At 42.3% G+C, this 10,565-nt stretch overlaps 1 protein-coding gene across 2 annotated transcripts; it reads right to left on the bottom strand.

Moving 5' to 3' along the window:
• Positions 1-14: 14 nt before the first annotated feature.
• Positions 15-6,534, bottom strand: adamts1 (ADAM metallopeptidase with thrombospondin type 1 motif, 1). 2 transcript variants are annotated; one of them, XM_079421643.1, is made up of 9 exons: positions 6,052-6,533; positions 5,661-5,997; positions 4,200-4,540; positions 3,524-3,656; positions 2,985-3,442; positions 2,716-2,902; positions 2,462-2,640; positions 2,191-2,366; positions 27-2,100 (listed from the first exon to the last, which is right to left on the bottom strand). In XM_079421643.1, exons 1-9 carry the CDS (start codon positions 6,244-6,246, stop codon positions 1,386-1,388), a joined length of 2,721 nt encoding a protein of 906 aa, XP_079277769.1. In that variant the 5' UTR covers positions 6,247-6,533; the 3' UTR covers positions 27-1,385. The 2 variants fall into 2 exon arrangements, with proteins under 2 accessions (XP_079277768.1, XP_079277769.1); XM_079421642.1 differs by having other exon boundaries at positions 15-2,100; positions 5,661-6,534.
• Positions 6,535-10,565: the final 4,031 nt, after the last annotated feature.

Raw genomic sequence — 10,565 nt, 5'->3', positions numbered from 1 at the left:
TGAGTAGATCTAGTCATGTTGATGCTCTTTTAAGTTTATTTTGCTGTATGCATGTACTTAAATTGATGTATACATTTATTTACAAACAATGTGCATGAGTTAGAGTTCAGACTTTAGATGTTAATGTTGCTCCATCATTTAGAGCAGATTAACCACATAAAAAACTCAAGTAGTACCTTCACGAACCCCTAGGGGTCCTCAGAGTAGGATTTAGACTACAGTGCTTCAATGTCAGGAGCCACACCCAAAATAAGACACCATCTCAACAATATTGGTCCACAAATCAATATGATACTTTATTCATAAACCTAAGATCATTGATATTGTATAAATACTCTAATATAATCTACATCCTTCAGTTATTTCAATAATTATAACAAATAGAAATACAATAATTATAAAAAAGCAACAAGATTATATTAAATGGGCTGTACAAAAATAAATAACGTTTGCATATTCTGTAAAAAAACAAATACCTCATTACAAAAATACCTTCTCAGAAGGCAGGAGAGGATTACTTATGAAGTAGTAGTAGGACAGAAGTCCCTCACCATATCTCTACACAAACACACAGAACTAACCCACACATACATAAACACACACAAACACAGTCTCTCTTCAGGTATAGAACTTATGCTCTTTGGTCTCCCTCCCCGTTAAAAACGTGATCCCTCTTGATTGGGTATGGCTTTGCAAAATGGTGAAAATATCAACCTAGGAAACTAAACTTAATGCTAATGTGCATTGTTAAACTTTAACTTAAACTTAGTTATGAGGAAATGCATAATACCTGTTGTGGTGTTTGATTAGCAGCACGTGTGCCTAGCTGAGGTGAGATATGGTGTTGGTTTTGGCAAGAAAAATGCATGTGTTAAATATGTGCCCTGAGCCAGAGTTTGCAACTTTGAAATGGAGAACCACCAGAGGGCGTTTTATATAACACCACTACTAATGAACTCTTCTGTTACTGCTCTTGACCCTGGCAATAGCTCCTATATGTTCCTATATGCTCTCTTGTGACAAACGAATCATGTCTGTCTAGTCCAGCTCAGACAGACGGTACAAATGCATAGCTGTTTCATGCACTCTTTCATTAATCATCATACACACCCATGACCACTCAAAATCTAACATGCATGACATCACTATTCAAAGCAGCAGAGGTGTCCGTATTCTCATCCTAAATCACAGCTGTCAAGACAGGTGCACAGTGTGCCAGCTTTGTGCCCCTAGTGTTGGATGGGTGGGATTTGAAACACTGAAAGAAGTTTGCTCGCAGTCTCTGTCATAAAGGGCCCTTTGAATCCAAAAACCTGTGTTGGTCGGCACCAGATGTGCAAGGTTACAGCTGTTTCGAGGTTGTTTTCGAGCCTCAGTGTTCAGTTTCAACAGGGAGTCATGTTGCACAAATCCAGGAGAGGTCGTGGCCGATCTTTTGCGTTGCAGCTCTCGTTAGGCAAAGTGCGGCCATCGTGTCCAATGCAGCGCAGAGGGCGCTTGCGATAGCCTCTGCCACAGCTTTTGGAACAAGCGGACCACTCCCCGAGCAACCAGGACGGGCAAGCCTGCAGTGCGCAGGGTTGCGACAACACAGGGCGCAGCTCTTCTGGACAGTCTTTTGATTGGCGGCCATATGCATCAAGACAGATGACGTTCCGATTCTGGATACCACTGCCGCAGGTCTTCGAACAAGGTCCCCACTCACGTAGGGCCCATTCGGCATCTCCTGCTTCACTAATAATGTTAAAGGACGGCCGTTTTGACCCACTGGGGCGTGGCGCAAAGTAGCTATATTTTACACGAGGTCGGGGGGAATCACCAACCGACAGCACCTGGATGGTAAGAGGCTCAGATAAGGGAGCAAAGCTTCGCAGGCGCTCTAGCGTGGCAGAGGAACCGCTGTATCGCAGCAGTGCACCTTTCAGAGAGATATCAGTCTCTAAAGTGGTCAGTTTATAGTCGCCGTTCAGTAGATACGTGCCATCTTGCCTGCGAACTGCTAGGTAGCTATTGTCTTGGTGGCGGCCTCCAAGAGAACGCTGCTTAACATCTAGGTGTGTGGCACCGGCTGGAATCGTCACTACATCTTGGTAGCCTGCTCTAAAGTTCAGAAACAAGGAAAGGTCAGATTAAACCGAAATCTGAGAAGGAATTTTGGAAAACTGTAACTGGCACAGATTGTGGGCTTACCTAGCACGTTCCATTGATCCAGAAACTTTCTTGCAAGTCGATCCATCTCCTCCACAGATGCCACATTTGTCAAAACGTTTATTGGAACCAATGACCCTGTCACAACCAGCTTTCACACACTGGCCTTGGACGCAGACTGAGGTGGAATCTGGGGTGCATGGTGTTCCATCAGCCACCTGAAGGCATTGGAGGGAACCTCAGATTAAACATCTCCAGTGCATCCACTAAACCACTGTTAGATTTTACAACTTGGGCTAATTGGGACACTCACCTTTGGCTTCAGAATGAAAAAGTAGCCTGTTCCCTTAGCTCGGCACACCAACTTGCAGCGGTCCTTGGGAGACACCCCGGCATACTTTGGCACCCACTCGACGCCTTCTCCTGAGCCAAATGACAACTGAGAGGAGATGTCATTGTGGGCCAAACACTGCTCCTCACGGAATGTCAAACCTGCGCAAATAAACACAGTTGTAAATCAAGCGGCTTGCATGTGGTTGCAGAAACAGCAATAGGACCATGCCTTACCATTGTTATCAGGGCAGGACTCAGTGTTGCAGGAGCGATACTGAATTCTCTTGCCCTCACAGTATTTGCCTCCATTTTTGGGTAGGGGATTGTCACACTCCCTGATAGAGTACTGCACACCTCCTCCACAGGTACGGGAGCAATCTCCCCAAGGTCCCCAGGCTCCCCATCCACCATTGACTGGAGTCTAAAAGGCGACAGGACAGAACCATTGTCAGTCACAAATCAGAATAACATCAATTCTGTATTGCACACCAAATGGTGCTTACCTGATACTTGGCAGCCTCGGACCTGCTCAAACATTGGCCTGCCATACAGTAGCTGTCAGACCCGCAAGGCGTCCCATCGGCCCACGGAAAGTTCTTGGTTTGGCAAACGAGCAAGCCATTTGCAGTCGTGACCATGCACCAAAGGGCGGCACAGGTGGTGATCTGGTCCGGACAGTGCTGGGACTCCTCTCCAAATGTGAGACGGCACTGTCTGTTGGCATCGTAAACTGAACCTGGCAGAGCCTGGGGTAACTGCTGAGGCTTCTGGGGCTTGTCCAGCAAACACTGACCATGGCCATTGTCCAGGAAGGTCGTGACCATCATAGCACTGCAATAAGACCAGGGCTGTAGCTGGTTCAGATTTGACAAGGTTGAGGCCATCATGTGGGTGCTCCACTGGTCGCCGTTAAGAATGGCACATTGTTTGGCATCATCATGGGGCATGTTGAACACGTGACCTACACGAGAAGCACAATTATGACTTGACCTACACCTGCATAGTTTCTAGTTTTTATATAAGAGCATGGGGATATGCATACCGAGCTCATGTGCAACTGTGAAGGCTGCCTGCAGACCATCATCTTCAATAATGGAGCAACTTCGATCCGGATCACACACGGTGCCAACATCCGCCATCCCCAGAGTGTCACAGGAATGAGCTCCACAAAGATCCTGAAAGGGACAGCGTTCATAAGTATGAGCAGTGCTACGTAATGATTTACTCAAACTCTAAAAACTAAAGGCTCCAAAAGGGAGTTTTGAAGAAACATTTAGAAGAAACATTTTTGGTTCCCCAAAAGAACCTTTCAGTGTACAGTTATTAAATTAACCATTTTTAGGAACATTTTAAAAGAGAAATAACCTTTTCACACTATAAACCCTGTTGAATAAACCAGCATATTCTGGTTAGGTATGTTTTGAAGTATGGCTGCTGGTTTGAGCTGGTTTAAGCTGGTCATGAGCAGGAGCTAGTTGCTTAGGACCAGCACATGACCAGCTTAAACCAGCTCATGACCAGTTAAGGACCAGCTGAAACCAGCAGCCAAGATTCAAAACATAACTAACCAACACATGCTGTTTTTTTTCAACAGGGAAGAACCTTTTCTGCATTTGAAAATTTCCATGGATGTTCAAGGTTCTTCATGGAACCATCGATGCCAATAAAAAACCTTTCTTTTTAAGAGTGCAAGATGAGGCCAGGAGTGATAAACTTACCTGTCTGGTGAACAGCACTGCTGTGTCGTAGTGCTCTGCGTGCCGGTCACTTGATGGGTTGTGCTGTCTTTGCCACTGGCAGAAGTTCCTGAGCGTAAGCGCCGCATTGGAGGACACCTGGGGACCGTATTCTTCATCGTACACAACAAGTAGCTTCACAACTGCCAGACTGATCGAATTACGAATGGTAGGGTGTCGATATAGACGAGATGCCACCGACATGATGGTCAGCAGATAAGGTTTGAGCCCAGCACCGTGGAACTCCGCCATTGACTGGTCCGCCACAATCATGATCTCCAAATAGCGAGGAGTGGACACAAAGCGCCGAGATCTGTGGTGTGCTGAAGGATGAGAAGATAAGAATTAAAGCCATTAGTTTTATCAGACAAAAAGCGAAATTTAAATCAGATTCAGTATTTACCAGAGAGAAAAGTATCTTGCATTAAATGACTTTCCCAAACTGATGACTTGTATGTTTTATTTAAAAAGCTAGTAGGCTTTAACTAACATGGGTTGACCATAATTTCCTACTTCCTATTGCTAGACAGCGTCAGGTGATATTAGAGGGAGGGACTAGATTCTAGAGAGCATTTTCTGGACATATATTTGTAGACGCCTATGAGTGTAAGATGACGTCATCAATTATCATTATTATTTTTTTGGTTTTCTTGGAACCTAAAAGCTTTATTTTAAATACGTGTCCACTTTTATAAGTCCACATAGATGCCTCAAAGCTATTAAACCTAAATGAAATTTTGATTGGAAATAGTAAAGTAAAATGTTGTTTTATAACTGAAAAAAAATAGAGAACTGTGCAGGCTACTTAAAAAGATAGAAAGCTATTGGGAGTTAGTGCTGAGCTTGCTTACTTTTCCATTTGACTAAGCTTCTGCTCCACCCTGCTAATAACTTTTCCAAAACCTGCGCACTTTCACGAGAAACGTTGGCGGAAACACAAGCCATCTACAGTCCTCCGGTGCTGACTGCGCAACATGCGGTACCAGGAGGCGAACTTCCACGTCTCTGCAGCCCATTCTCTCCCGCCTCCCTCTCCCCCAACCCTCAAACCTACCTCCCCTTCCCTCCTCCTGCGTATGTGGAGAGATTTCTGCCCTCTCCAAGTTAACCCTCGCCTCGCTTTTGGAGACGGCTCGTCTGCGCTTAAGATAAAAGTTTATTCTTTAAGATGCATTTAAATGGGCTGGCAGAACAGAACGTGTGCTATTTGCAGTTAATGCATTTCCCAACTAAATTACGCGATTTGGTGTTTAGACGCAGAACTCTGCTTAATTCGCTCCTCATGCGCCAGCGCGCACTGAATGACGCGGAGTCACCGAGTTTATTTGGGTTACCGGAGGCGTGCGCGAAATATTACCGGGAAAATACATTAATAATAAAGTACGAGGAAACTTTCCTAGGTACAAGATCGATAAATATAAAGTTTTATTCTGCAATATTTACCTTTAGACTCAGATGGGATGTGCTCTGTGTCAGATTTGGTTGGTTTCTCGGTGACCCGTTCCTCCTCTTCGTTCACCCCACACTTCGGACCGTTTCCCTCATCCAAGATACCCCGTTTTCTTCTGCGAATGATGTGGGTGTCTCCATCTGAAGCCTCTGCGCTGGCGTTTGCGGGTTGAATGAAATACTCTTCGCCGCCGACATAGAAGCCGCCTCGCAGTCCGTTGCACAGATTGATCGCCGCAGCAGAAAGTTCTTCTCCGTTCACGGTTCCCGAGAAGAAGCACCGCGCCTCTCCAGCGCTGTCAAACTCCTCGGACTCCGGTTTCCCGACCATCTGGAACACAAACCCAGGCGCTAAAAAGGTCTGGTCTGGTTCCAGATCCAACACCATCTGATTTCCAAAGATGTCCAAGCGATAGATGCGTCTCTCGGATTGCTTTTCCCGTGCTTCTGCTGTATGGGTCGGTTCGGTGTCGTTCGATTCGAGATGGACCGGCACCACGGTGCTCTCTTCCCACGCGCTCTGCGCCGCGTTTACGCACAGGGCTGCAACGAAACCCAGTATAACGCGCAAAAGAGACATTATATTCCCGTTGGGTTCTCAAGAGCAAAAGGACAAAACAATGACGCACCCGATGGAAATCCTCACAAAGTTTCAGTTCTTTGAGAATCTGACTCCAAAAGCCGGTATATCACAGAAACAAAATCGGAAAACTGCAACAGGTACCAATCCAGATCTTAAAATGAACTTCGAATGGAAATTAGCCTGATAGAACGATCTCTAGCAGCAAAATCACGAGAAGAGTCTCAAAAGTGGTCTTGGAGAGTTTCTCTCACAGTCTCCTCGGGTTTCAGCTCTCCTTCTGTCTTAGAAGTGAGAAGCCCGGCTCTCTATATATGCTCCAGTGCAGGACCACCCCTTTCCTGAAGTCCCTTTGATCTGCTGCAGCCAACTCTAGTACGCAACAGAGCGCTGGAGCAGAGCCACAATCATCAATCATCAGAGCGCAACAAAACTCCTGTATTAGTCATTTAAACACCTTATCAGTCTATATGTGCATTTTGCTTATATGACTTTAGACTAAGATGAAGTGCACTAATATGTCAGTATAACACAAGGTAATTGAGGACATCAGGAGACACGAGTCTCCTCACGAGAGATGGGAAGCAGCTGACTGGAGCTTCTGCTGCGGGGAAGAGGCGCAGGCGGATCGGATTGAATCCGCGGTGCTGTTAAGGTGGACCGCTCCTCAAACCCGGTGTAGTGCCGAATTCTGACCCCCGCCAGATTATTACCCCCCTAGTATTGTTAGGTTTAGGGTTAGGTGTGGGGGAGGGGTTAGGATTAGGGGTGGGGTTAGGATTAGGCAATCAGGTGGCGATTTCAACGAGGGGGGTAATAATTTGGCAGGGAGTCGAAAATAGGCACAACACCGGCTCACTAACGCTTCATGTGTGCACTCAAACTCCATCAAAAATTCATTATGAGCGGATTACCGCTTAGTGTCGGAGGAAATAGCTTGTCTTGCGCGTTTAATGGGCCAAATGTCATTTAGTCGGTCAGAGACCCTTTAAAGAAAAAGTACATGCTGTCCAAGAACAAACCCAAAGTGTTCTGAGTTACAGGAACATAATGAATATGACGTGTGGACTTATTAAAAATGAAGCTTTACTCTGATTATATGATGAAAAGTTAGATTTCATTGTTCTGAAGCAGATGCTTTAGACTTTATGCTTAATAATGCTACATCTCTGACTAAGAAAGAAAAGTACTGGTTCAGAAGTGACATATATGAATCAATACGATCATTTCTGCATGCATATGCAACTTATTATGAATTAATGAGAAGCGTTCAGTCAGTCCTCGAGTTCAGAGAGTTGACAGTCCACCTTAAAAGCTTTTTGGAACCAGCTGGGTGTTTAAAATATTTTTTGGAAGTTCAACACAAAACCACTAGATGGAAGAAGAACTTAACAATTCATTCCTTCACGTTTTCTGTAATGTCAAACCACATAATACTGACATGGACTTTTTCAAGATTAATTTTAAAAGTACAAATTCTCCCTGCAGTGCCTTAAATCATATTAGATAATAAGATAATAAAATTGCATGTATGATAATTATACAAGTAGCCTATAAAAAATAGAAGGCTCCAATAAATAGTTTAAGAGGAAAGTATGATGACAGGTCAACTGTGCAACATAACTTAATTATAATTAAGAATAAAAAATAAAACACACAATATATATTGCTATGTAAATGGCACGATCAGTTCATGTTTGGTTTTACGTGGATTTAATATTATTTGAGCTTTTCCTCATTTAGTTGAAGCAGGTCAGACAGCAGGTGGCGCCCCAGCATCATATATCATCTCAGCTGCTCTATTCATATCTGTCTGTCCGTGTTACAGTTTTTTCAGCTGCTTACAATTTCAAAACTTTGCTTCTTTTTTCAAAACTTTACACTTTTTTAACTTTTTTATTGGTTATGCAAAGGTTAAGGAGCCATCCTATTGTATCAGTTTGCAAACATTATGTGAATGCTACATTCTCTGAACGTTCTGAAACAAATTGAAACATTTAAAAAATGTTACATGCGTGTCCAACTAAAAGAACAAAAATCATGAAGGACGTATAAATAATGTTTTTGTGCTAACGTTTTGAGAAAATTATTAAACACTAGAAAACTTTGAACAAACATTCTATTAATGTTACTGGAAGAACATTTGTTCATAACTTTGAGAGAACCTATTCAGAACGTTCTGAGAACATTCCCTGTTAGCTGGGAAACACTCTGTGTAGCACATACTCAGGAGTGACATGGTATTATTCAGAGGAAAATGTTAATGTTTAGATGCTGTTCTTCTACAGCTCTGAGGCCCAAAGACTAAATACTTTTAAGAATCTTTAGATATTTTGATTGGAAAAACAAGGCAAAAATACTAAGCAAGAAAAGCATTGTGGTCCCAATACATGCGTACTTACATAGTAACTAGATGTGTACGTAGTATGTAACCACAGTGTAAGTACACATTGGTACATAGTATCTACAGCTGTAATATTTCTGTAGCTACACACATGAATGGTATTTGTAAGTACAAATATGTAACAGGACATTGGTAACAACACCTTTTTCCACTTCACTAAGTACTCGTGTAACAGGAATTATATAACTACATTTTGGGTTTCACTTTATTTTGATGGTCCCTTTAACACATTCTGTTGACTATAAGTAACTTTGCACCTACATATCTACTAACTCTCATTAGAGTGTTAGTAGAGTATTAGTAGACTGGTAGGGCTAGGGTTACAATAAGTTGACATGTACTTGCAAAGTTACTTACAGTCAGTAGAATATCTGTTGGGAGACCATCACAAAAACGAGATAGCAGATATGAAGCAGACAGTCTACTAATACTCTAATGAGAGTTTGTTGACATGTAGTTGCAACATTACTTATGGTTAACAGAATGTTCAAAAGGGACCATCAAAATAAAGTGTTACCACATTTGGTAACAACAATATGTATAAGAGTAATTGGAACAATTTGATCCAGGGGGTGGAGATGGGTAGGTTTAGGGATATATACAGTGGGAGGAGTTGGATCTGGTGTTGGTGCACCACAGTAATACCAGTGTACTTACATGGTAACTCCTCAGGAACGGTCCACTTAATATAAAGTGTAACATTCTGGACACCAACCACAATTTATATGTAAAGCCTAACTTACTGGCTGCTGCTGTGTAACATCAGAGTAATTAAACTGTAAATCCATAGGAATTGTCTACTTAATATAAAGTGTAACACTTTCTTTACCAAAAAGTGTTGTTACCAATGTTCTGTTACACATTTGTACTTACACATACCATTCAGAGGGTTATGTGTAGTTACACAAACCTTACAGTCATATTAATGTGTACTTACACTGTGGTTACATACTATGTACACGTCTAGTTACTATGTACCTACACAGGTATTAGGACCACTTAATATAAAGTGGGACCAGCATTTTTTTTTGCAGTGGAGGTATATTCATTCATTGCACATATATTTTCATCATACGGGCACTGTGAAAGTGGCAAAAACAGCACGTCCTTTTATACAGAATCCTGTAGATTAGGAAGATGCATGAATTCCTAAGGAGTTACAGTTCCATCGGGAGAGGATTATTTTGATTTTCTTTTTGCCATATCCACATGCATATTTATTCGAGCTGTAATAGTTTTCTGTATAACATCAGGGATGCAGAGCACATTAGTAAGGCTGCTGTATGCAGAGCGGTAAGGAAAGTGTGCCTCGCTCTCACGCTCTTTCTAAGAATTGTTGTGTAGTTAAATGAGCACAGACAGCTGTTAAATGTCCAGTGTCCTACAAACACAAAAGCAACAGTTATTGTTTTTCCTCTCGGATCTGAACATTCTTCCAATACTTGGTATTGTGGCCATCCTTTTCATCTGTTCTTCATTATTTTGTGAATCTTCTTGCTGTTGGCTGAGTAGAAGTCAAACATTTATTTCATTACTAATTAAGAAATGGAACAGTTTGGATTAGACCATGTTTAATTATGTGAAATGAGCATTAGACTGTGGAAAAAGCTGCTGCACATTGAAATAGTCACTGGATTATATTGATTTAATTTGTCAAATGTTTGTAAAGTCTTGTAGCCTACACCCATGCTTAAAGCTTTACCTGATTGAAATATGTTTTATACTTCATGTTTAGCAGTTTTTCTTCCTTTTCTTTTGCCCGTGGGATACCATGAAATTAATATTAGTTCAATAACTTACCGTTCTGCCAGTTTTCACCTCTGATAATATAACAGTAAATTAAGAACTCAACAGTTTCCCATCTCAGGGTAAGTTAACATTAAAGTTTTAACTCGGAGTTGGTTGAACCTCCTTA

Source organism: Barbus barbus (genome assembly GCF_936440315.1).
Source record: "Barbus barbus genome assembly, chromosome: 7".
NCBI lineage: Eukaryota > Metazoa > Chordata > Actinopteri > Cypriniformes > Cyprinidae > Barbus > Barbus barbus.
The sequence above is the reverse complement of the archived record's forward strand: the minus strand, read 5'-3'. Positions and strand labels throughout refer to the sequence as shown.

What these genes read in the sequence shown, in the direction of transcription:
- adamts1 (XM_079421642.1), bottom strand. Translation starts at nt 6,246, where the DNA reads ATGTCTCTTTTGCGCGTTATACTGGGTTTCGTTGCAGCCCTGTGCGTA. An exon ending in CATCCCATCTGAGTCTAAAG is followed by an intron (nt 4,541 to 5,660) that starts GTAAATATTGCA and finishes CTCATCCTTCAG; the next exon opens with CACACCACAGATCTCGGCGC. An exon ending in GTCCTGCCCTGATAACAATG is followed by an intron (nt 2,641 to 2,715) that starts GTAAGGCATGGT and finishes TTATTTGCGCAG; the next exon opens with GTTTGACATTCCGTGAGGAG.